Source organism: Gadus chalcogrammus, chromosome 7 (assembly GCF_026213295.1).
Source record: "Gadus chalcogrammus isolate NIFS_2021 chromosome 7, NIFS_Gcha_1.0, whole genome shotgun sequence".
Classification (NCBI taxonomy): domain Eukaryota; kingdom Metazoa; phylum Chordata; class Actinopteri; order Gadiformes; family Gadidae; genus Gadus; species Gadus chalcogrammus.
This window is the reverse complement of record NC_079418.1, coordinates 28,927,757-28,951,262: the sequence shown is the minus strand read 5'-3', so window position 1 is coordinate 28,951,262 and position 23,506 is coordinate 28,927,757. Positions and strand designations below refer to the sequence as shown.

The window sequence follows — 23,506 nt, the reverse complement described above, 5'->3', positions numbered from 1 at the left end:
CAGCATCCGCGGTTCTCCTCCATCTCCTCCAACACCAATGTGTTGCTGTGTTTAATCGTGAGCTCTTTTCAGGGAGGGGGTTTTTCCATTTATAACCCGTATCTTTGATATGGTGCGCCGGACACGGTGAGAGCCTCCTCTTGCCTGTGTCTCTCCAGCTTCCACTGCGGCAGCCGTTAGAACTGCTGCATGATCACTGCACTCTGGCCCCTCCGGGACCAAAGCAGGAGAGAAATGTCCTGAAAGCCATCCCGAGCGTCAGGGAGGAGACTCACACCCTGACCCGTCACCGTGCCTTTCACTGGCGTCCCAGCATGCACCGCAAGAGAGGGAGAGGGGATGGGGGGAGGGAGGAAAAGAGAGAGAGAGAGGGGGAGGGAGGGAGAGAGAGAGAGAGAGAGAGGGAGAGAGAGAGAGAGAGAGAGAGAGAGAGAGAGAGAGAGAGAGAGAGAGAGAGAGAGAGAGAGGGAGAGAGAGAGAGAGAGAGAGAGAGAGGGAGAGAGAGAGAGAGAGAGAGAGAGAAAATGGAGAGAGAGGGGGAGAGGGAGATAGATAGATGGGGCGAGAAAGAGACACACACACGCACACACAAACACACACACACACACATGCTCATTTAACCCCTCTCCCTTCCTCCCTTTCCTCTGCTCCTCCTCTGTCTCCTCCTCTTTCCGGTAGGTTCCGCGGGGGTCTGGACGTGTCTCACGGCCAGACGGGCACCCAGTCCGTCTACACGGCGCACAGGGGCCAGGAGATCATGTTCCACGTGTCCACCAAGCTGCCGTACACCGAAGGGGACCAGCAACAGGTGCTGACCCAGACCCAGCACCCGACACCGGGGGGGATCGCATGGGACAGGGTGGCGGTGGCTCGGTTCAAACTCAACAACGCCTTTGGGTGGATGGATACAGTTCCATTGGAATATGTTCCAATCCTACCGCACTCCGATACCATTAGAACCTCAAAATGGGTCTCCTGCCATTTTGGCTCCGAAATGCGCTCCACTCCTCGCAGAGAAACCCAACCTGCCCCCGCATGGTAACAGAACCAAGCTGTGTCCCTGACATGGGACATAGAACGATAACAGCCCGTCAACGTATGCTGCATGCACAGCGCTCCGGCAGACATCGTGAGGCCACTGGCTCCAGCTTTTCCCCCCACACGATTTTTTTCCGATGAGTCAACCAGCGAGAATGCTGTTATTTTGTGACCGATTCAGTTTGATCCGATACGTTTAAAAATTATACTCATATCAACGACAGCACATGAGAGTAGCAGAAACTACAACGATAAACTTATTATGATGAAAAAAGTTGAAAGATGTATTTCTCTTCTTTTGGCCAAAGAGCACTTTAGCCAATTAGGACCCCCCACTGAGCCCGGTGACATGTTTCATCTGTGACGTCTACCGCAGCAAATCGTAGCATTTATCGTAGCGAATTTTATTGAAGCGCACTTAAATCCAATGGCTGGTGTCTCACTCTGCCTATCTGCTCTGCCTCGACCCCTATAACACCCGTGCAGCTGCAGAGGAAACGCCACATAGGAAACGACATCGTGGGGCTGGTGTTCCAGGAAGAGGCTACACCTTTCGTGCCGGACATGATTGCCTCCAACTTTCTCCATGCCTTCATCCTGGTGCAGGCAGAGAAGCCCTGCGGTGATGACACCACCTATAAGGTAGGCGTTTCGATGTGGAGAGGGCTTTGGTTATCTCCCACAGACAGACCTGCGCTCACCAAAAAAAGACCAACAAAAAGTCTGGCCAGATCCAGCCATGACGCATTTTCTTAGGACGGGTCAAAGACAGATGAGAGATCAAACCTTCCTCTGGTGGTGTAATGCGAGGAAGAACGAAGTGCATTTCTCCTGAGGGTGTTTTGAGAACTTCGTAGCCGAATAAATGTCTGGCAAAGGCTTTTTTAAGAAAAGTTTTTCTTTTGTTAGGAATTTTCCAAATTCTGAGAAAGGGTTAGGATTAGGGTTATCAGAGTTTAACTCACTGTTATAATAACAACAACGCAATACTAGTGTAATGCATTTATTCTTTATCAAAGCGTTAATGTTTGGATATTTGGGTCGGCTTAGGAGGTAGAGCAGTTGTCTTGTAACCGATAGGTTGCTAGTTCGATCCCCAGCTCCCTGAGCAAGACACTTAACCCTAACTGCTCCTGACGAGCTGGCTGTCGCCTTGCATGGTTGACTCTGCCGTCGGTGTGTCAATGTGTGTACATTAACCGATGTAAGACGCTTTGGATAAAAGCGACTGTAATTGTAATTGATATTTCACTGTGTTTGATTGGCAGGTGTCCGTCACAGCCAGGGAGGATGTACCATCGTTTGGCCCGCCCCTCCCCAACCCGGCAGTCTTCAGGAAGGTAAGGGAGTGGCCGATCTCAAAATTTTCGATTCACAAACATTAGGTGCATTTTCCAGAATCGCGCCATCTGATTCATAGACTGCAAGGGGCCACTTTAAATCTATACAACCATTATACAGCTGATGATCTGTTTGTGTGTGCGGGACCTTGTCGGGAACTAATCGTGGTAGGGGGCCCTGTTCGGATTGCCGAAGTCTACCTTTCTTTGGGTCCTCAGTCCTCTGTGCCCGGTGTCTGACCAACACGCTCTGCTATCTGAAGCTCCTTGTACAGAGGCTTGACCTCGCTCACGCGCCACTGCCTTTTCTCCAGGGCCCAGAGTTCAGAGAGTTCCTTCTCACCAAGCTCATCAACGCAGAGACGGCGTGCTACAAGAGCGAGCGCTTTGCCCGACTAGAGGTAAGACAAGAATAGTTCAACTCTCCAACCCTGGCAGAATGCCCTTCCCCAGCTGATGTGTTCATGCACTGCCTGTGTGTGCGTGTGTGTTTTTGTGTGTGTGTGTGTGTGTGTGTGTGTGTGTGTGTGTGTGTGTGTGTGTGTGTGTGTGTGTGTGTGTGTGTGTGTGTGTGTGTGTGTGTGTGTGTGTGTGTGTGTGTGTGTGTGCGTAGGAGCGAACGCGGGCAGCTCTGCTGGATGTTCTCCATGACGAGCTGCACAGGCGCACCCAGTGCATGCTGGGACTGAGCGTGGGTCCAGAGGAAGAGCGTGGAGAAAACGGCCACGCCCATGGAGGGCTGCTGGAGTCCATTAAGGTTTGTTTGTGTGTGTGTGTGTGTGTGTGTGTGTGTGTGTGTGTGTGTGTGTGTGTGTGTGTGTGTGTGTGTGTGTGTGTGTGTGTGTGTGTGTGTGTGTGTGTGTGTGTGTGTGTGTGCGCAAGTGCTTGTTTATGTATGTATATGTGTGTGTCTGCATGAGTGCGTGTATGTGCTTGTATGTGTGTGTGTGTGTGTGTTTGTGTTTGTGTTTGTGTGTGTGTGTGTGTGTGTGTGTGTGTGTGTGTGTGTGTGTGTGTGTGTGTGTGTGTGTGTGTGTGTGTGTGTGCGCAAGTGCTTGTTTATGTATGTGTGTGTGTGTGTGTGTGTGTGTGTGTGTGTGTGTGTGTGTGTGTGTGTGTTAGTGCAAGTGCGTGTGTTTGTGGATGTATATGTGTACGTATGCATGAGTGCGTGTATGTGCTTGTACGTGTGTGTGTGTGTGTGTGTGTGTGTTAGTGTGTGTGTGTGTGTGTGTGTGTGTGTGTGTGTGTGTGTGTGTGTGTGTGTGTGTGTGTGCATCTGTCTGTGCCTGCATTAGTGTGTGTATGTGCTTGTATGTGTGTGTGTCTGACTGCATGTGTGTGTGTGTGTGTGTGTGTGTGTGTGTGTGTGTGTGTGTGTGTGTGTGTGTGTGTGTGTGTGTGTGTGTGTGTGTGTGTGTGTGTGTGTGACTGCATGTGTGTGTGTGTGTGCATGTAAGTGGGTGTGTGTGTGTATTTACAGGCAAAACCATGTGTGAGTGGTTTTATACTTTTCATCTATTTATTTATTGTCAGTCTTTTATGGGGTTATTGGGTAACACTGGTGCTGATGACGTGAGTCTCCTGCTCTCTCTGCAGCCTACTTGAACAAAGTGATATGGGGGGGGGGGGGGGGGGGGGGGCAGCTGAATCACCCCAATGGAGCCACTAACAGACGCGCACACAGAGTTCAGACCATATTGAATATTCTAATCCTTCCCTTGAAACAATTACAGTCCTGGAGAGACAGCTCAATTTACCTCTGGCTTATCTCCTGATATGCTTTTAATCTGTGCTCCAACATCTCCCCCCCCCCACCGCCCGCCACACCCAGAGGGCCATGCGAGGGCGCAGTGTTTCCATGGAGACCATGGCGAGGGGGGGCGGTGCGTTGCCCACCAGTCTGAGTGGCGGGGGTCTGGCTCACGTTGGCACAGAGGTGAGAATGGTGGGTTGGAGGGGGGCGGGGGGGAAATCAATAAGTTAGAGTGTTTGGGTGTTAAAGTATGGTGCAGAATATATGTCATGCAATGCTCTTTGTCGGAACCCAAATGGAGGATAAATGTGTTCAGTATGCCGTATAGTTTACTGCAAAGTAATTTAAGAAGGTGCGTTACATTTCGCACATTTTCAATTTAAGGTTTGCTACTTATCGTCGATATTTTCTAATATAATGGAGAACTCTTTCAGACAGTGCTTCCAGCGAAAACAATTGTTGAACAGTTGGACCGTTGACTTTATTGGTCGGAGATTTGCTAACCCATTGGTCCGCTTTGGAAAAAATCAATGGTAGAACATCTTCAAGTTTATTGCAGGCAGCCTATTTTCGCATCACGCCTCTGAAGCAGTACTGCCTTATATCCCAACTAGAACACCTTTTATATTTTTAAAGGGATCTTTCATCAAAGATATTTATTCTACGATTTTTTTTTTAATGACTGATGTCAATTGACTTTGAGTACTAACAAAAACTCTATGCCGATAAAACCAATGTTGCGACTGTATGTATGTACTCCTGTGTTGGTCGTTTCCTGTCCCTCACAGGCGTCTGGTGTGAAGTCTCCAGTCAAAAGACGCTCTGGTCTGTTCCCACGTCTGCTCAGCGTCGACAGCCAGACGGATAAACAGACCTATCGCAGGTACTGCAAACCCTCTGCCAGGTTACTGTACTCGTACCTTGAGAACGTTGTTATATTCATTTAGACGAGTCTTCGTAACTGTGGAAGTGAATCAAGTTCCCCCCTAGAGATTTTGATTACTTTCTGGGAGATTCTCCTCTTGCTTCTAAGACGCTTTCTTCAACGATTCAGACCAGAGATATGTAGGTTAGACTGTATCTCATCTCCAGCTTTGTGTAGGTGAATTAAAATAATTAAGTAGTTAAGACGTCAGTTTGTTCCACACTTCTTCTACGATTCAAAAGGTAGACTCACAGATTCATAAGTTACACCGAAGGTGACTCAAAACATTTGCGTACCGTCCGTGGTAATCCGAGCTAATGGCTACGGTACAGGTGAATGATGGCGTGTCATATTCGCTCATCTCCAGCCACCTGAGCGAGCAGCGCAGCTTTGACAGCTGCCACCTGGCCCAGGAAGCCAGGCTGGAGACGCCTCCTAGTCCCGGCTCCCCAGAAGCCCACCACAACCGGGACAGGTACGAGACCCCTACGCACTGTCACTGTACTCCGTCCCCGAGCCTTATCCTCTGTTTGTGTCTGTGTCTCCAGAGCAGGACTCCTTCTGGTTGAGTGTCTGGCTGTCTTAATTTACCATTTTCAGTTTTTTTCCAATCTCTTGTTAGTATTTCCGAATGAGAGCCTATTAGAAGTATAACAAACCGAAGAGTCATGAAGGCATCATCATCATCATCATCATCATCATCATCATCATCATCATCATCATCATTATCATCATCATCATCATCATAATTGGCATCATCATCATTACCACAATCATCATTATCAACATCATCCCCGTCATCCAATTTTAGTTGACTCACATATGCAATACTGTCTATGAGTTATCCCTGATAATGATGAGCCACGCAGTAATTACACACAATGATTGTAGGCACAAGGACTGCACGACTACAAGGCAAACAGACAAAGCACAGAATACAAACGGAGAGACGAATCACAGACATACTGTGTATACAATGTATGTACTCAGGGCTTTCCATCTCTCCAGGCTCCATGTCAAACCCAAAGACGGCAACAGATTTTCCCCGTCCTCGTCGACCCTGGAGGACTTCAACAGCCACCACATGGCAGAGGCAGAGGTCTGTGTGTGTGTGTGTGTGTGTGTGTGTGTGTGTGTGTGTGTGTGTGTGTGTGTGTGTGTGTGTGTGTGTGTGTGTGTGTGTGTGTGTGTGTGTGTGTGTGTGTCTTCTCCCCTCTCTCTACACTCATAACCCTAATTTATAGTCGCCGTGTGCAAACTGTGCTTCCCGACAACGTTATGGCATCACGGCGACAATAAACGCTGTGCTCGTACGTGGACTGTCCCCGAAACTTCACGAACAGCACTTCATGCCGACTTTAAATTCTGCTTTCGTGTCTACCTCTCTGCCTGCTCGTTGCTCTGTGCCTCTACATCACACTTAACGTGTCCGTTTGTCTATATCTAAATATATGCTCTCTATTTCTTTCTCTATTGTCTCACACACGCTTTTATTCCTCTCGGACTCTCTATCTCTACCTCCGCTCTTATTTTACTCACTCCCGTCTGTCCTCTCTCCAGAACGCTCTGCCGGTCTCCCATCATGCATCGGGGCAGAGCCACTCCTCCTGTCTGACGGTGGACGGATCCCCGGCTCCGGTCATCATGTGTCGTAGTCCCACAGGTAGGGCGGGGCCCTCAGACCGGCTGGGCCCTCAGACCGGCTGGGCCCTCAGACCGGCGGGGCTCTCACACCTCGGCTTCACACCACGGCCTCACACCCGACACAAGCGAGACCAGAGAGCTTCATAGGGCTCTCCGTCCGCTGTAGCCCTTCTACTGTGTGTGTTGTGCATTGATCCAGACATGCAGGGTTTTTTTTACCAAGTCTCTCGGTCACTCAGTCACTCAGTCACTCAGTCACTCGACCAGTAAAGTCGCCGAGACAGCGGCTGGCGTCCAGACGCCTGTCTGATCTAATGTTTATTTTCTGCTCTGTTTCGTCCTTCAAGAGCTGAAGAAAACCTCCCCCAGGTCCAACTTGAAGTTCCGTTTTGACAAGCTAAGCCACTCTTCAGCTGTAAGTATTACCATGAGTGTGTGTGTGTGTGTGTGTGTGTGTGTGTGTGTGTGTGTGTGTGTGTGTGTGTGTGTGTGTGTGTGTGTGTGTGTGTGTGTGTGTGTGTGTGTGTGTGTGTGTGTGTGTTCGTGTGTGTGTGTGTGTGTGTGTGTGTGTGTGTGTGTGCGTGTGCGTGTGCGTGTGCATGTGTGCGTGCGCATGCGTGTGTGCATGTGCACTTAGGCATGATGAAAATAAATGTAAAGGGTGCTACAATAAACTCCCCCAAGGGTACTACAGCCAATCACTGCCCTGGATTCCACTACTTGCTCTGATTTGATTGGCAGCCTTGCCAAGGGGCTCCACAGGCCATCTGTCTTTGACTCCCAAGAACCTGCAGCTTTACACTGCCGCAAAACTCAGTAAGGGGCCACCATTAGTGAGCCTTAGTATGGTGTGATGTGCGTGTTTGGCATTGATGGAAATGATGGCTCCTTGAGGGGAACAGAATTTGATGGCGAACAATAAATAAAAATAAGAAAGTTTTATCACCAACGGCGCATGGTTCTCTTAGTTGCTACGAAATAATTCAAGAGTTCAAAAGCATTGAATAGGTCACGACCGACCCAACACTAGTGTGTGTGTGTGTGTGTGTGTGTGTGTGTGTGTGTGTGTGTGTGTGTGTGTGTGTGTGTGTGTGTGTGTGTGTGTGTGTGCGGTCAGATCTATCCAACAATAAAACGTCCCGCTGTGTATAACTGGAACCACTATTGAAGACGTTTTACGTTTGTGTATATATACAAACTCACCTGTCAGTGTCTTTTTTTTCTTCGAAAGCTTTTGAACAGCTATTCAAAATGGCTCTTGTTGTGCTGAACAATTCTGTGCGTCAGCACTCTCAGTGAAAGACCTCTCTCTGTCACCGACAGGGACATTAGAAGCCTCTGGTACTATTCTTGATGGTAAGTGCCACACTATGTACACTACAGGGCGTGTGTTTGTGTGTGTGTGTGTGTGTGTGTGTGTGTGTGTGTGTGTGTGTGTGTGTGTGTGTGTGTGTGTGTGTGTGTGTGTGTGTGTGTGTGTGTGTGTGTGTGTGTGTGTGTGCGGGGGAGTCTGTGTGCGTGTGTGTGGCTCTTTCCAGAACTGTTGTGTGGTTTTGTGACCGTACACTTTATTTGTATTCAGCCTAACATTAGGCTAATTTGTGGTGGCTATTTATAATACGTGAACGTATATCTTTTGTTATGGCTAACACTATTGGCGTCGATGTGTTGGTTTCAGTTTTGTATTCATTATCGTTGTTCAGCCTCCTCTCCTTTCCTGGCCTTCCTCAGTGACGGACACCAACTCGACGATAACACGGAATGACGCGAGGGTCCTGAGGACGGTGCGGGTGAGGAAGAGGATGAGGAAGACTTGGGACTGGACCATTTTCATTCAAGAAACGTCACCCACATCTCAAGAAGTACAGTCAATGTTTATTTATATGTGATCTAGTGTCTCCCAAGAGCAATTGTACATTGCCCTCTCACACATACACACACACACACACAGGCACTTACACACACACACTCACGCATGCACACACACACACACACACACACACACACACACACACACACACACACACACACACACACACACACACACACACACACACACACACACACACACACACACACACACACACACACACAGACACACATACACACACATAGACAAACACACCTGGGAAGAGAATGAACTTTGCACAGCTGTGACTCTCTGTCTGCCAGCGATGGTCATGTGACGTTGAAAGATGAATTAATTTAATTTCGTCCATTCCTCCCTGAAACCATATGAAGGTATCCCATTCGTCTCAGGTCATTTGCTTCTCCCCCATTGATCAAAGGACATCTTCATTAGAGACAACCAGTGTGTGACGTACGTTTCCTGCCAAATAAGGGACGGGCAGTTCTACACTAATGGGAAACTCCATTGAGTCTGACAGTGTCTACTCTGCTGAACACATTTCGGTTTTCGATGCTGCAATGAAAGAAAGGGTGAACGTGGCTAGCATTTTATAGTACAGCATATTTGATATTCTGTTGCCTTTGTTGCAAATCCCCCCCCCCCCTTTTGTTTTATAGCAAATTCATGATTTTGGAGTACATTACTTGAAAAAACGTAGAGTCGTGTAGGTGTCCCCTCTATTGTTATAAACAGGCAACGCACTTTGTTGTGATTTTGATGTTATTAATATTTAATATTTGTGTTGGTTATTCGATGAGTCAGTAACGTTGGAACACATTCATTCAGTAATTGGTGAGCAACTAGAGCTTGTTAAATGGTAAAAAAAAATCGTACGCACGTTAATATTATTCATCAAAATTATACAATTCTTCATTTTTCATTTAATATTAGCCGCAGACATTATTCGATTGAGCAAAGCCTGAGCTGATACCGTTGACAAGGAATGGCAGGGCTTACATATGCTATTTTACCCATGTATTTTCAGCCCAGTAACTGACTACCTCTCTATACATAGTGGAATGGAGCCTAATTCTGTTAAAGTGCAGTAAGATAAAAGTAGTTGTGTCTCCTTTTTTCCATAGGAACCTGAGCTGTAGGCTACTGTTTTAATTCTCTCTGTAATGCTAAGCTATGTTACAAACCAACCCTATCCCTATTTCTATGCTTTTCCCCTTGCTTATCAGTGTACATCTCATGGAATATGTCACAATTTGCCCATTATTTTGCGTTCTCTTTGCACTCAAATACTTCTCTAGACATGTTAGGATATACTTTAGGAGTTTGACCTCTCAATCCCTTCTGAAAACTGTTCTCATTAACCTGATATTGTTTTTGCACTATATTGGTCATAATTTTGTCCGGGGGTTAAACTTCAAACTTCCACCATAGACTGTATTAATTCATTTATAAGGACTCTGCAAACAAATCTCCATTGATCATTCAGTCCATTGGACCAACATTTTCGAGTGTCAAATCAATTCCTTTGAGTTTTTTCTAAATGTTGTTGGTTCAGGGGTCGTGACAGTGTACACCGTCACGACCATTTGATCTACAGCTCGGAGGACCAAATACACACAGGTCACAGGTGTGACTTCAGCCAAACTGTCCGTTCAGTCCTGTGGCTTCTTGACCACGTAATGTATAATTCATCTGTTTCCATCTAACAAATTGTGACATTGAAATAATTGTGGTCGTTTCCAAACAAGAGCTATATGATTACTTTAGATTCATATTTTTTAAAGAATGCGCCCTGTTGGAAATAGTTTTGAGCAAAAAGTAGCATAACTGCCGTCTGGTGCGAGAAGGTAAGGGGTGTGAATTGAACTGCACTGAATGAGTACGATGACTGTATATATTCCTCTGAAAAGCCCTTTGTACATATATAAACAGGATGCTCCCTCGAGAGATGTATTATGCATATTGTCTCAGTTGCACTGAAAGCACAAAAAAAAATATTGAATATATATTTCCTTCGTAATTACACCTTTTTGTGTAAGTTATCTGATGTCATGTGTACATTGTTTTTGCAAATTATGAATTATATTTTAATCTAAATCTTAAAACTCTATGATGTAGCATTAATTATCGAAATTGACTTATGCATTTAGGCTACTGTCCACGTGATTTGGATGATGAAGGGACGTCGTGTTCTTGACAGCTCCAGTTAATCAGTAGCTGTGCATTGTTGAACAGTGTATAAAATGTGCCTCCAGATACCTATGGCTGATGATTGGCTGCGTATACACCTGAGGCTTGGTGGAACCTATACATATATGCCATTAGACATCATGTTCCTTTACAGGAACTCTTTAGTCCAATAAAGGTCTATCTGCTTCACCGTTCTATTGCTGAATGAAATACAATTAAGCACTGTAACTGTTCTTGGCAGCATATGTATTTCGCTTTTTGTTATTTCTTTACAACGTTTCTCTCTTTCGGAGAGTAGCAAAATCTCTTCCACGTTTTTTGTTAATTATGCGCATAATAGGCTACATCAGTTATTGTTGAATCGATATCTGCTGAATAAAAGTTATGTATTTTGTGTCCAACCGCCTCTTCTTCTTTGCCTCTGACTCACTTGAATACTTTTTTTTTTACTATTAAATGACCATTAAAGTATTAAATTACAGACCATACATTAGGACTATTTAGTCAATTAAATGGTATCAGCTCGTTACCTATATGTATTACCGCACCGAGCACATCACACCACTCTACACTGACATCTATTGGACGGACTAGAGCAGCGCAACGTTGACGGCAGCCTGGTGGGCTACGCCCACCGTTTGACGTCACGGCCGAAGCGGAAGCAGAAGCGCACGCAGAAGCGCGGCCGAGCCCTCCAGCAGAGGAAACAACCAAACCACGATCGCTATCACGGTCGTTCTCCACCATGGCGGCTGTGCATAGTTTGCGGGTGTCCGTAAAGTCCGACTGTGGCTCTGAGCACTCCGACTCCGGCTCGGACTCCAGCTCGGATAGAGATGCCCGCGAGTCGGAACCGATGGAGGTAGAGGAGGGGGAACTGGATACGGACGACATCACCGTTAACCGATCTTTGAAAGAACTGATACCGGTGAGTGCCCGCCTAGGCCCGGGTCTCACCCCACACTGCAGTGTTTCCATGGCGGTCATGGAAGGCGCTTGCTAACGGTGACCAATCACTTGGTGCATGGTCTCCTGGTAGCTTTATATTATAAATATAATAGTATTTTAGACACACAATTGACACAAATAACCTGCGAACTAACGACGGTATGACGAAACGCTGTTTTGTTTGCTGGCCAACAATCGCGTCACAGGTTGTGTTTGGGGACTTGTTGAAGTGTAGTTTAGCAATAAAGTATTTCATTGAAAGCTGTGCCTGTATTTGGCTCTGCATTTGTTTTTTTGTTTTGCTATGTTTTGATTTTTGTGGATTAAAAAATGCATGTTTACCTCCGGGCACTAGACCAATGTTATTAAGTCCTACCATTCATTGACGAATAGAGCATACTGCACCCACCAGCTGTGCACGGCACTAACCATATACAATATATATATATTTATAATATTGTGCATTGAAAATACATGTGTGTTTGTATACATATATACAGCATGCAATGCAATACAATTTTGACCCGAAATTATGATTATCATTATTCATAGTGTTATCAATTGAGTACTATTATCAATCAGTTTTAGTGATTTAAAAGAATTGTAGTATAGTATACATTGAGTATTAAACTCATATAAATGACACACTATATTGCTAATCTCATGGTAAAATTGAAACTGACTCATTGAATAGACTTCCTTTGATTTTCTTTTAAACGTGGTCATATCTAAATAAATTATTTTTTGCATTACCTTAAGGACACAACCCGACGATATGAGAACAAGGCTGGTACCTTCATCACCGGGATCGACGTCAACTCAAAGGTCAGTGCCTCTCTGAAACTCTGCTATATGACCGTGACCTTTACCTCAGGGGGTCTTCCCTTCTAAAACACACACATGCCGTGCATGCACGCCGTCATGTTGTGACTGTGGTCACCAATAGAAGCATCTCATATACCTGAGCCATAGGGTCGTCATGGGAGACATAATATCGCTAAACCTTGATCACTTAAGTGTGTGTGAGATTAACCTGTTATGGTGAACATTATCAATCATTCTTCCCAAAATATTTGGATCTCTTGTTCCCCTTCTTTGTAAAATTTGGATCCAAATAAAAGCATTTAAATGTGTGTGTGTGTGTGTGTGTGTGTGTGTGTGTGTGTGTGTGTGTGTGTGTGTGTGTGTGTGTGTGTGTGTGTGTGTGTGTGTGTGTGTGTGTGTGTGTGTGGGGTAACAGGAGGCGATTGAGGCGAAGGAGAAGCGTGCCCAACGGTTCCGCTTCAGTCCTGAGGTTATCCAGGGCCAGAGAAATGTGGTCCTGGACATGGAAAGCGTCATGAAAGGTGCTTTTTGGTGCTCTTAATATTTGAAATAACATTCCTTTGTTGCGTTTTTAACTAGTGTGCGTTCTTGTCTTGGAGACACTGTGATAAAAATATGCCTGTATTACTGTTATAAAACTAGATTGTTGAAATGTATTTTATTATTGATGTGGTGCCCGGCGCCACTGGTATTTTGACCCAGTATTCAAAGAGTATTTTATGATTTAATCCCAATGCGAAGCAAATATTGCAATTTATTATGGCTGCTCTCTATGGCTTTTTCGGCCTCACTCTGTCCAGTCAGTTTTTAACTTTCAGACCCGAAACTTGAGAAGGCCTGAGTCATGTGGTTATGATGACCCGGCCAATAGTCGTTCACTGCCCATTTGATACGGCCCACAGCGGCTAATAAGATCAGGGAACAGGACTACAAACCTGGAGCCTCATTTTAATTATCAACAGCACAGGAGATTCAGAGTTGTTGTTTTTTAATGTTGGTATTCACTTTCTTTTTTTCGCCCTAATTAATTTGAATCACACTATTCCTCTAAGCTTTTGTGATCAACAGAATAATTGTAATGCATGCTTAAATCAATACAGAATGCCTCAGAATGCCCCCTAAGAAAACACTAGTGATGTTTCATTTATTCACAACCTTGTGTTTTAGGATATTGTTGTTGTCACAAATGATCATGTTCTAAAGCGTTCAATCCCTGTGGTTCTAAAGCATTCCCTCTTTGGTTCTAAAGCGTTCCCTCTGTAGTTCTAAGGTGTTCCCTCTGGTTCTGAATCGTTCCCTCTATGGTTCCCAAGCGTTCCCTCTGGTTCTCAAGCGTTCCCTCTATGGTTCCCAAGCATTCAATCTCTGGTTCTAAAGTGTTCTCTCTGTGGTTCTAAAGCGTTCCCTCTGTGGTTCTAAAGCGTTCCACCTCTGTGGTTCCAAAGCGTTCCATCCCTGGTTCTAAAGCGTTCTCTCTGTGGTTCTAAAGTGTTCTCTCTTGGTTCTAAAGCGTTCTCTTTGGTTCTAAAGCGTTCCCTCTGTGGTTCTAAGGCGTTCCACTCTGGTTCTCAAGCGTTCCCTCTATGGTTCTAAAGCGTTCCCTCTGTGGTTCTAAGGCGTTCCACCTCTGTGGTTCTAAAGCGTTCCCTCTATGGTTCTAAAGCGTTCTCTCTGTGGTTCTAAAGCGTTCTCTCTGTGGTCCTAAAGCGTTCCACCTCTGTGGTTCTAAGGCGTCCCATCCCTGGTTCTAAAGCGTTCTCTCTGGGGTTCTAAAGCGTTCTCTCTGGGGTTCTAAAGCGTTTTCTCTGTGGTTCTAAAGCGTTCCCTCTGTGGTTCTTCCCTGTCCTGTCACCAGCCATCCCCACAGCGCGCCTGGAAGCCATCTACATGATCGGTGTGGACGACATGAGCACACAGGACATCTTCGGTTACTTCAGAGAATACCCACCAGCCCACATCGAGTGGATCGATGACACCTCCTGTGAGACCACACACACACACACACACACGCACACACGCACGCACGCACGCGCGCGCACGCACGCGCGCACACGCACGCACGCGCGATAGAAAGAGCGGAAGTACCGTCTGTTGAAAATGCACTGATTTGAAGCAGTAATGTAATCTCTTTTTTTGGTAGTCTTTGTTGTCGACTTTCAAATGGCTCTTCAAAGTGTTATCACCCGGGAGAAATTACAGAAGCTGTTATCCGTTTCACATTATCGCTTGGGCCGTGAATAATAGTCTAGCCTTCGTTTTCCTGGGCCCATGACTCATGGCCCATGTGACTTTATGTCAGTGTGCGGCGACACCGTAACAACCTCTCACCCGGTGTTTCCACGGTGTTCCAGGTAACGTCGTCTGGCTTGATGACGTCACCTCCTTCCGGGTGCTAATAAACACCAGCGTCATGCCTGACCCGGAGGCGGTTGCCACGGAAACAGAGGCAGAAGCGCAGTCCGACAAACCAGCCCAGACACAGAGCAAAGGTGAGGCAAACATTTGTCCAAATTACTATATTAGTATTTTTGAGACTCTCGCAATCAGTTTTATTACTTTGTGGTGAGGAGAAGAACTGTACTTTGTGCCAATGACAATATTATTATCATTGACATCAGCCTAGCTTTCTTTCAGTAGGTAGCCTAATCAAAGGTTAGAGCTAACGTAAACGATGCCGTGTAATGTGTGTGAGGCTCTATTGTATTTTGTGCGGAAACTGAAGGGTTCCGCATTATGCTATTATTATTGGAGTAGGCATGAACAGGCATAACATCTCTCTCTGTAGCCAATTCAAATTATTTCTTCCCCCCACATTTCAGGGGTTAAGAGCCCTGGTGCCGGTGAAGCTGAGGAAGAGGAGGTGGGTGAAGAGGAGGAAGGCGAGGTCAACGAAGGGGAGAAGGCGCCTGTAAAGGTCGACAGCGTGGAGGTCCCTGGCGAGCCGGAGAAGAAAACCGAAGTTGTGGACCGGCAGGTAACCAGGCGGAGCATCTCATCTCTAAACGAACGGCTGACTTGCATGAACCGATGCCATCAGCACCATCCTGTCGTTTTCGGATCGCATGATGAATCTGCTGCCACTGATCTTGAAAACAAGAGCATCCGTTCAAGTGTGTGTGTGTGCCCTCTTCAGGTCGACCAGTTGTCTGAAGACGAGAGGGAGTCACTGCTGAGGAACGACCTGCGTCCCGCCACCAAGCCCTTCAAAGGAAACAAACTCCTGCTGCGCATCGCCACACATGGTGAGCAGCACACGCACACACACGCACATACGCAATCCAATGCAAAACTTGAAGGTTAGGGCTGGGCGATTCATCACATTTTGATTGCGATTTTAGTGTCAAACGATCAAGTTTTTCGATTTTTATGTTATTTATTTTTTTATTTAATGTTAATGTATAGAAAGGGCAAATGAGCTGGATACATATCTGTACGTTATTTTCGATTGGAACATTTTCTTTTTGACCATTTTGTGTATTTTTTTAAGGTGAAATTTCAAAGTTCTCAGTAGCAAAGTTTTTTTTGGGAGAGACATGCTGAATAAATACAACATGTTTTCAAACTCAAAAATAATAATTTGAATAATGGTAATTTCAATATTGACCAAAATATTCGTGATTATGATTTTTTCCATAATCGAGCAGCCCTAATGAAGGTATGAGGAAAGGGTGCAGCATCAATATGGACTGTACTTCTGTACTACAACCTAGTTATAATTCAAAATAAAAATCTGCAGAAACAATGGCATCTGGTGCGAGGAGAGCGACGGTAACGTTAACATCGAGATGTCAGCCGGAGCCACCAGAGCTGTAGTCTGACTCCCTACGGCGTTGCTCTGCGTAGAAGCACATGTTCCTCAAGCGCTGTCTTCCTGGTTTGGTTCCCAGATGACAAGAAGGAACTGGGTGCTGCCAGGAGGAGCCGCTACTACATGAAGTACGGTAACCCCAACTACGGAGGGATGAAGGGAATCCTCAGCAACTCCTGGTAAATACAGTAGCGTCGACGAATACATCGTTAAATGCAATCAACCAATAATATCACTTGTATGACTTTCCACCATTGTTGTTCTGAAGGAAGAGGAGGTTCCACACGCGTCGGATTCAGCGGGACGTTATTAAAAGTAAGAAGCATATTATCAGGGACAGCATGGGACACACTCTGCCTAACACACACACACACACACACACTCCAGTAGGAGTCCCATGGAGCCCTGGAGAATCACGTCAAACGTGCATGCATCAGTGTCGAAGACAAACCCCAAAACCGCATGGAGGCTGCACAAACTCTCCCCGATTCTTCTGTACCAGACCGTCTTTCAGTATCGCGGGCAATTATAAACGTTGGATAATTGGAACAGACTTGAAATTATTAATCTATTTTAAAACGCTTTAATATTAATCTTAAATCTGAATGGTGAGGCCAAATTTGACGTTAAGAGACAAAGACCTTGCGTTGTCTGATCCTGGCATCAGCCGACGGGGGTTAACCCTTCCCCGCTATGACTCCTCCGCCGCTACTAGCTGACCTGGTCAACCTTCCAGAGGAGCCCATCAAGGAGGAGGAAGAGGAGGAGGAGGAGGAGGAGGACGACCTGGTGGGCGAGGAGGACATGGAGGCCGACGACAGGGTGGTGGAGTACCGCGACCGGGCCGGTGGCCGGGCGGGGCCGGCGGCAGGCGGCGGAGGGGTGCGGGCGCGGATCGGGGTGCGCAGGGGATCCCCGGCGGCGGTGGCGGCGGCGGCGGCGGGGGGCTCGTCGGACTCCGACGAGATGGACTACGACCTGGAGCTGAAGATGATCTCCACGCCGTCGCCCAAGAAGAGCATGAAGATGACCATGTACGCGGACGAGCTGGAGACGGAGCTGAAGACCATCCGGTGAGCCCCTTTAGTTTGGTTCGGTCGATTTCCCTTTTCAAGGTACAACCGGAAACGTCAAGAGACCTTGAGTAAGGATGATCACGGTCAAGTGAGGAAGGTATTCCCATTGTGTTCTTCTTGCAAAGCTCGGCAGCAATGAAATAAAACTGCCAGAACCTAGGGCTGGGCGATTAATCGAATTTTGATCGCGATTTAGATTTTAGCGTTAAAATGAGCACAAAATTAACATAATTTAGTTTTTCGTTTTTCTTTTATATTTATTTTTTATTACATGTTTTATAGAAAGGGCAGAACAGCTGAATACATATCTGAATATTATTTTAGATTGGAACATTTTCTTTTGGCCATTTGTATTTTTTTGACCATTGTGTATTGTTTTAAAGCGAAATTTTAAAGTTCTCAGTAACAAAGTTTTTTTTGGAGAGAGACATGCTGAATAAATACAACATGTTTTCAAACTCAAAAATAATCGTTTGAATAATCGTGATTTCAATATTGACCAAAATAATCGTGATTATGATTTGCCCCATAATCGGGCAGCCCTACCAGAACCAGTAACTCTTTAAACAGAAATCGTACAGCACTAGAACTGGTAAAACACATGGAACTTGTGGATACAGACACCATTTTTGTGGGACACTATTCTTCAGCCATTCTTTTAATTTGCTTCTGGTGCAGTGGTTTTGAGCTGCCGAGGGCAGTCTGTTCTACTCCATAGCCCCACAAAACAGAAAGATGTCCCCCACTATGTTGGTCCCTCATCATCTCTGCCAGAGTTAGACATGCCTGGTTTTAGTTATGTGTCAAGGGATTAGAAGGAAGGGTTGCCTTGCTAGAATCTTGGTGTTCTTTTTTTAAAAGATATTATAGTGCAACTTTGTCATCGATCTCTTTTAGTGTTTCTTATTCTCTTGCTTCCCGTGTATGTGTGCGTGTTTAACGTAATCTTATGCCCTGTTTGCTTCTTTCCGTTGTGTCCAAGACACTCTGTGAGCAGCGACAGCGGGTCCGGTAGCAGTGTGCAGAACCGCATCGGCGACGGCGGCGGCGCTCTGAGCGAAACCAAAGCGCCGTCCGTCAGCAAGGTGACGGACGTCCGGCAGCTTCTGGAGGAGAAGAGGCAGGGCCACAGAGCCCCGGCACGCCAGACGTCCCCAGGGAAGATGGGTAAGACCGGACCTTCATATCACTGCCTTAAGGGGGACTGCTGTCTAGATGAACGACGAAGGGGCTAATGTGTGTGTGTGTGTGTGTGTGTGTGTGTGTGTGTGTGTGTGTGTGTGTGTGTGTGTGTGTGTGTGTGTGTGTGTGTGTGTGTGTGTGTGTGTGTGTGTGTGTGTGTGTGTGTGTGTGTGTGTGTGTCCCCAGATGTGAGGCAGCGTCTGGGGAAGAGGCGTCGCTCTCCATCCCCGGTCTCCCCGAGAGACTCCCCGCCCTCACGAGAGCCGGTCAGAGACATCCACAGCAGGCTGGGCGTCACCGGCCCGGACGCCAGGGCGCGGTTCTCCACGTCGCCCAAAGACAGGAAAACAAGTAAGAAAATATTGACCTGAAATGATTTGTTTAACCCGATTTCATTTTTGTCTTCACTGCACTTTCTTCCCTCACTTACTTTCTATTTCCCTCACTCTCTAATTCCCTATTTTTCTGATTCTCTTTCTGCATGCACAAATTCACTTACCTTAATCGTCACTCATTCTCCATCGCCTCCGCTTTCCCCAGGTCGTCTCTGGAGCAGGCTTGGCCCGTCCCAAGCAGGCCCCCGGGACAAAGCCAAGGACGACGAAGAGGAGGAAGAGAAGGAAGAGAAGAAGGAAGGAGGCAGGAGCAGCAGCAGCAGCAGCAGAAGAAAGAGCAGCAGCAGCAGCAGACGAGAGGGCACCGGCGTGTTCAGCTCCTCCCGGCTGGGCTCCCTGCCGGACGACGATGGCGGCGGCGGCGGCGGCGGCGGCGGCGGCGGCAGCAGAAGTTCCAGGCGGAGCAGTGGCAACGGGGGGCGGAAGGCCACTGCCGCCAGGGAGCCAGGCGAGCCTGAAGAGGAGGACGACCAGGCCCTGCAGCAGGTGTGGGGCGCCCTGATCAAGCAGAAGCAGGACCAGCAGCAGAACCACAGGGGCAAGAAGAGCCGCCTGGAGAACCTGCCCTCGCTGCAGATCGAGATCAGCCGCGACAGCGACAGCCAGGGCTCCGATTCTGACTCATGAAGGGTGGGCGGGGAAGGAGGGTAAAAGACGGAATCTCTGTTATTTACACGTTTTTTGTTTCTGTTTCGTTTTTTGTTTTTACTTTTGATAAAAATCGGTCAACTTTTATTGCGACGCATCCTAAAAACGGCCCCCACGATCCCAGCCAGTGGAGCTGGACGCTGTGTTACTCTCTGCTGGGCACAGGCCGCCCCAGACGGCCTCACCCGCTGACACCCATCGTCACGAGAATTCTCTCGAGGGTTGAAGCGTCACCCCAGTGCCTCTGGCCACCCAAACATGTGCGTTATTCCCTGGCTCTCCTTGTAGCGTCATTGACAGACCTCACCATGCAGTGAATACAACCCCGTAACCCTAAAAGTGTTACGCAACAAAACCACACAAGCAGTCCCATCCCATTTTGTCCTTTCGGTGGCGTGTCCCTTTGTCCGATCGCCGCTCTCTAGCGTAGGGCCTTCTCTATTGTCTGTTGGAGTCTGGCGCATTGGGTGGAGTGAGAAATGGTTTTACTAGCGTTTTCGTCGTACTAAACGTACTAGCAGTCGTTTCATCCACTTACATTCCTGCTAAAGAGATGTGTGGCGGTGTAACAGATACTGGACTCGTGGAGCTCATGGATAAGTGTCTGTAAATAAAACATTAGAAAGACGTGTTGGGGTATACTGTAAATGAAAGATGAAAACAAAACAAGACCCATGTTGACGACTTTGTATTTTATTCACGCCATGTTGGGAGGTCAGGGCCTTGCCTTCGTAACAGTTCTGGCCATAAATATCGAGATATGATTTACAGTTAAACAAACTAACCCTGATTGTATTGGATCCCATAATTCTTTATCTTTTTTCTGTCCCATCTATTTTAAGTTGCATTTGGTGTTCTAATGAAAAAGATGCCCATCAGACTATTCATCTGCTATTTGGTATTACGGTAGCTTGGATTTCTATAACGCTAGTTAGGTTTAGGATTCTAATGGAGGATCTAAATGCATTTGTATTTATTACTCCAAATAAGTACTAGCAGTGTAAACATGTGCATACCTACGTATGTATAGAAGACAACAACAACAAGAATCATCAGTGATGATTTTGTATTTGTTTAGTTTATGCTGTTGGCCATTTTGAGTTTTTATATCATTCCACATGGGATAGCCTTTATTCCGCATTGATATTTACTAATGGCCAAAACAAGAAAAACAAAGTGTCCATCTTTATCAGAACATTTCTACAGTACACAAAGCAAGATGCATCTAAAAGCTGTTGGAAGACGTGCTTGCAGGTGGTATGAAAGACAAGACATAGGTCTGTGTTTGGTATCCAATGTATCGTATCTGTCTTTCTCTGTTCTGACATACTGACAGACTTTATTATCACCAGAAATAAAAAGTTGTCTTTTTCTAATGGTGGCTTACTTTTCTTCATTTCTTTTTACACTTATAGGTAATTAAGCACAATTCACATGGGCTGTCCCATGATGTCTTATGAGATTATTAAACAAGTCAACACAATTATGCAGTTTATCAGTTTGCTTAAACTAAGACAAACTGAAAAGTTTGCTGATGCCTCATTTCATAACAGGAGTAAGAAGGAACTTTCAGTTTTTTGTAGACCTACACAAAAACAATATTTTTTTACAAGAAATATGAACAGTGTTAAAATACTAAACAATCAGAAGAAATATGCTCTTGAAAAACATTTAGCCAATCAAAACAGCAATTCAATATCTGGGCGTGATTAAGAAAACACATTGGATATTGTAAAGTTATGAGTGGTGGTTAACATGACGTAGGGGAACTATTAATAATAAATAATAATACATTTAATTTAGAGGCGCCTTTCAAAACACCCAAGGTCACCTTACAGAGCATATAGTCATCATACATATTTAAAAAAAAAAAAACAAGACATTGTGGAAAAAATAAATAAATAAATAAATAAACAAGCAATAAGAAATAAATAAAACAAAAACAAGACAAAACAAAACAAAAAAACAATCAAAACAGTGATCAGTTAGACGTTGTGTGCGAGTTTGAACAGGTGAGTTTTGAGTTGTGACTTGAAGGTTGTAATGGTGTCTGACTGTTTTATGTGTGGAGGGAGGGAGTTCCAGAGCCTGGGTGCTGAACAGCTGAATGACCGGGCACCCATTGTAGTGAGTCGTGATGTGGGGATACATAGTAGTCCAGCAGAGGTTGAGCGGAGGGAGCGGGAGGGAGTGTATTCTTGGAGGAGGTCGCAGAGATAACTGGGGGCTAGGTTGTGGAGAGCTTTGTAGGTGAGGAGTAGGGTTTTGTATTGGATGCGGTAGTGTACTGGGAGCCAGTGAAGTTGAATGAGGACAGGGGTGATGTGGTCAGATGATTTGGTGCGGGTGATGATCCGGGCGGCTGAGTTCTGAATGATCTGCAGTCTGTTGATGAGTTTGGTGGGGAGTCCGGTGAGGAGGGCGTTGCAGTAGTCTATGCGTGATGTGACAAATGAGTGAACTAGGATTTCAGTGCTGGATTGGGTCAGTGATGGGCGGAGTCTGGCGATGTTGCGGAGGTGGAAGAATGCAGTCCGGGTGATGTTGTGAATATGGGGTGCGAATGAGAGGGTGTTGTCCAGGATGACAGGATGACTATTGGTTTGCAACAGATCATTTCAAATAGCTCACATAGTTAATGTTTTTGCTGAATGGATCTTTTCCGGCTCTTCGAGGGCCAGTTGCCCTACCCTAATTATTGTTGTAAGCAAACAAACGCCTGGCTCCGAGGTCATAAATGGCAGCAACAAGTCTGATCCACCTCTCATCATTACATGCCAGAAGAGGAAGCAGTGTAACGCGAGTGCATACCAAAAGATAATCTCCAATCCAGATCTGGCCAATATCCTCAGTCTTATTAGGATATGGGTCATGCCTAAGCCCTTGCCCCCTTTGTCCTCATTTGTATATATCCTGTATTGGAACACATTGTTGAGAGATAGCATTCAGGTGAGAAAAACAACAACAGGTTACTAAACGTTAGCACTATTATAGAATGTAAGCACGTTGTGTATAGCTGCATAATAATGTAACCTGCAAATGAACTACACTGGCATTCAAATATTTATGCATAGTGTTTTGAGTAACCAGGACTGACATGGAAAGTATTCAGAGTTGGAATAGAATTACACAATCCCTTCAAATGTTTTGAAATGTTTTCTCGTTGCCCCACTTTGGAAGAAACAATCACAAAAAGGCCTCTAACCAGGCCCCTAGCCCCTAATCATTGTGAAAACAGGCACACAAACAGACACGCGCACACACACACACACACACACACACACAACATACTCCTGGTTGGTTCGAGCTGAGGGAGTTCAATGGAGAGGTGAGTCCCTCTAACATCTCAATTAAGAGTTAGGGGAAGAAACGACGGCCTGTACTGGCCTATACTCCACCCGTTCACCTTTGACCACATTATAATTCATTTTTAGCCGCCACTCTCATGCTTATGCTAGCCTGTGTTGCTTAGCGACCATTTTGCTGTCTTGAATAACTATTTTGCATGCCGTAAGAATTATGATTTGTTTGGAATAAAGTATCACGTATGTTTCTGTGTGTTTGTTTTGTGAAACACAATTAAGGTAGTCAACGGGGGGTTACCAACGCCCCCTAGCTGTTCTACAATCACTACGCAAAGACAATCCTCAACTGGTTGGTTCCAAAGGTTATTCGTTGTTTAGGTTACAGAACCCTTTGTACAATATTACGCAATATGTCGCATTTGATTGGTTGACGTGTTCAGTGGTTAAAGTTTGTACCAATGAACACAGTGAACCCGCCCACCAGCCCTCCCAACCAGCCAATCGTTGGGTACGTTCGTCACGCGAAAAATAAGGACATTTGCGTGACGTAACACCATGC

At 45.9% G+C, this 23,506-nt stretch overlaps 2 protein-coding genes across 3 annotated transcripts in view; both read left to right on the top strand.

Moving 5' to 3' along the window:
* The window catches only part of LOC130386263 (rap1 GTPase-activating protein 2-like), a 21,979-nt gene extending 10,765 nt beyond the window's left edge, over positions 1–11,214 (top strand). Inside the window, exons 9-21 of one of the 2 annotated variants that reach the window (XM_056595078.1) lie at positions 679–808; positions 1,525–1,680; positions 2,307–2,378; positions 2,693–2,779; positions 2,992–3,135; positions 4,213–4,317; positions 4,923–5,017; positions 5,427–5,534; positions 6,068–6,158; positions 6,620–6,722; positions 7,051–7,118; positions 8,036–8,059; positions 8,435–11,214. In XM_056595078.1, coding sequence (XP_056451053.1) covers positions 679–808; positions 1,525–1,680; positions 2,307–2,378; positions 2,693–2,779; positions 2,992–3,135; positions 4,213–4,317; positions 4,923–5,017; positions 5,427–5,534; positions 6,068–6,158; positions 6,620–6,722; positions 7,051–7,118; positions 8,036–8,059; positions 8,435–8,437 — 1,186 coding nt within the window. In that variant the 3' untranslated portion in view covers positions 8,438–11,214. Of the gene's footprint in view, positions 1–678; positions 809–1,524; positions 1,681–2,306; positions 2,379–2,692; positions 2,780–2,991; positions 3,136–4,212; positions 4,318–4,922; positions 5,018–5,426; positions 5,535–6,067; positions 6,159–6,619; positions 6,723–7,050; positions 7,119–8,026; positions 8,060–8,434 lie in introns of both variants that reach the window. The other variant, XM_056595079.1, reaches the window with a different exon arrangement.
* Positions 11,215–11,419: 205 nt separating this feature from the next.
* On the top strand, positions 11,420–21,042 carry ncbp3 (nuclear cap binding subunit 3). Its single transcript, XM_056595073.1, has 13 exons — positions 11,420–11,688; positions 12,468–12,533; positions 12,949–13,054; positions 14,389–14,514; positions 14,885–15,022; positions 15,353–15,507; positions 15,667–15,775; positions 16,421–16,520; positions 16,610–16,656; positions 17,057–17,414; positions 18,400–18,584; positions 18,786–18,950; positions 19,140–21,042. The coding sequence occupies exons 1-13, from the start codon at positions 11,506–11,508 to the stop codon at positions 19,619–19,621; spliced, it is 2,220 nt and encodes a 739-aa protein (XP_056451048.1). The 5' UTR covers positions 11,420–11,505; the 3' UTR covers positions 19,622–21,042.
* The last annotated feature ends 2,464 nt before the right edge of the window (positions 21,043–23,506 follow it).

What these genes read in the sequence shown, in the direction of transcription:
- ncbp3 (XM_056595073.1), top strand. Translation starts at nt 11,506, where the DNA reads ATGGCGGCTGTGCATAGTTTGCGGGTGTCCGTAAAGTCCGACTGTGGC. An exon ending in CTTTGAAAGAACTGATACCG is followed by an intron (nt 11,689 to 12,467) that starts GTGAGTGCCCGC and finishes CATTACCTTAAG; the next exon opens with GACACAACCCGACGATATGA. An exon ending in GCCCAAAGACAGGAAAACAA is followed by an intron (nt 18,951 to 19,139) that starts GTAAGAAAATAT and finishes CGCTTTCCCCAG; the next exon opens with GTCGTCTCTGGAGCAGGCTT.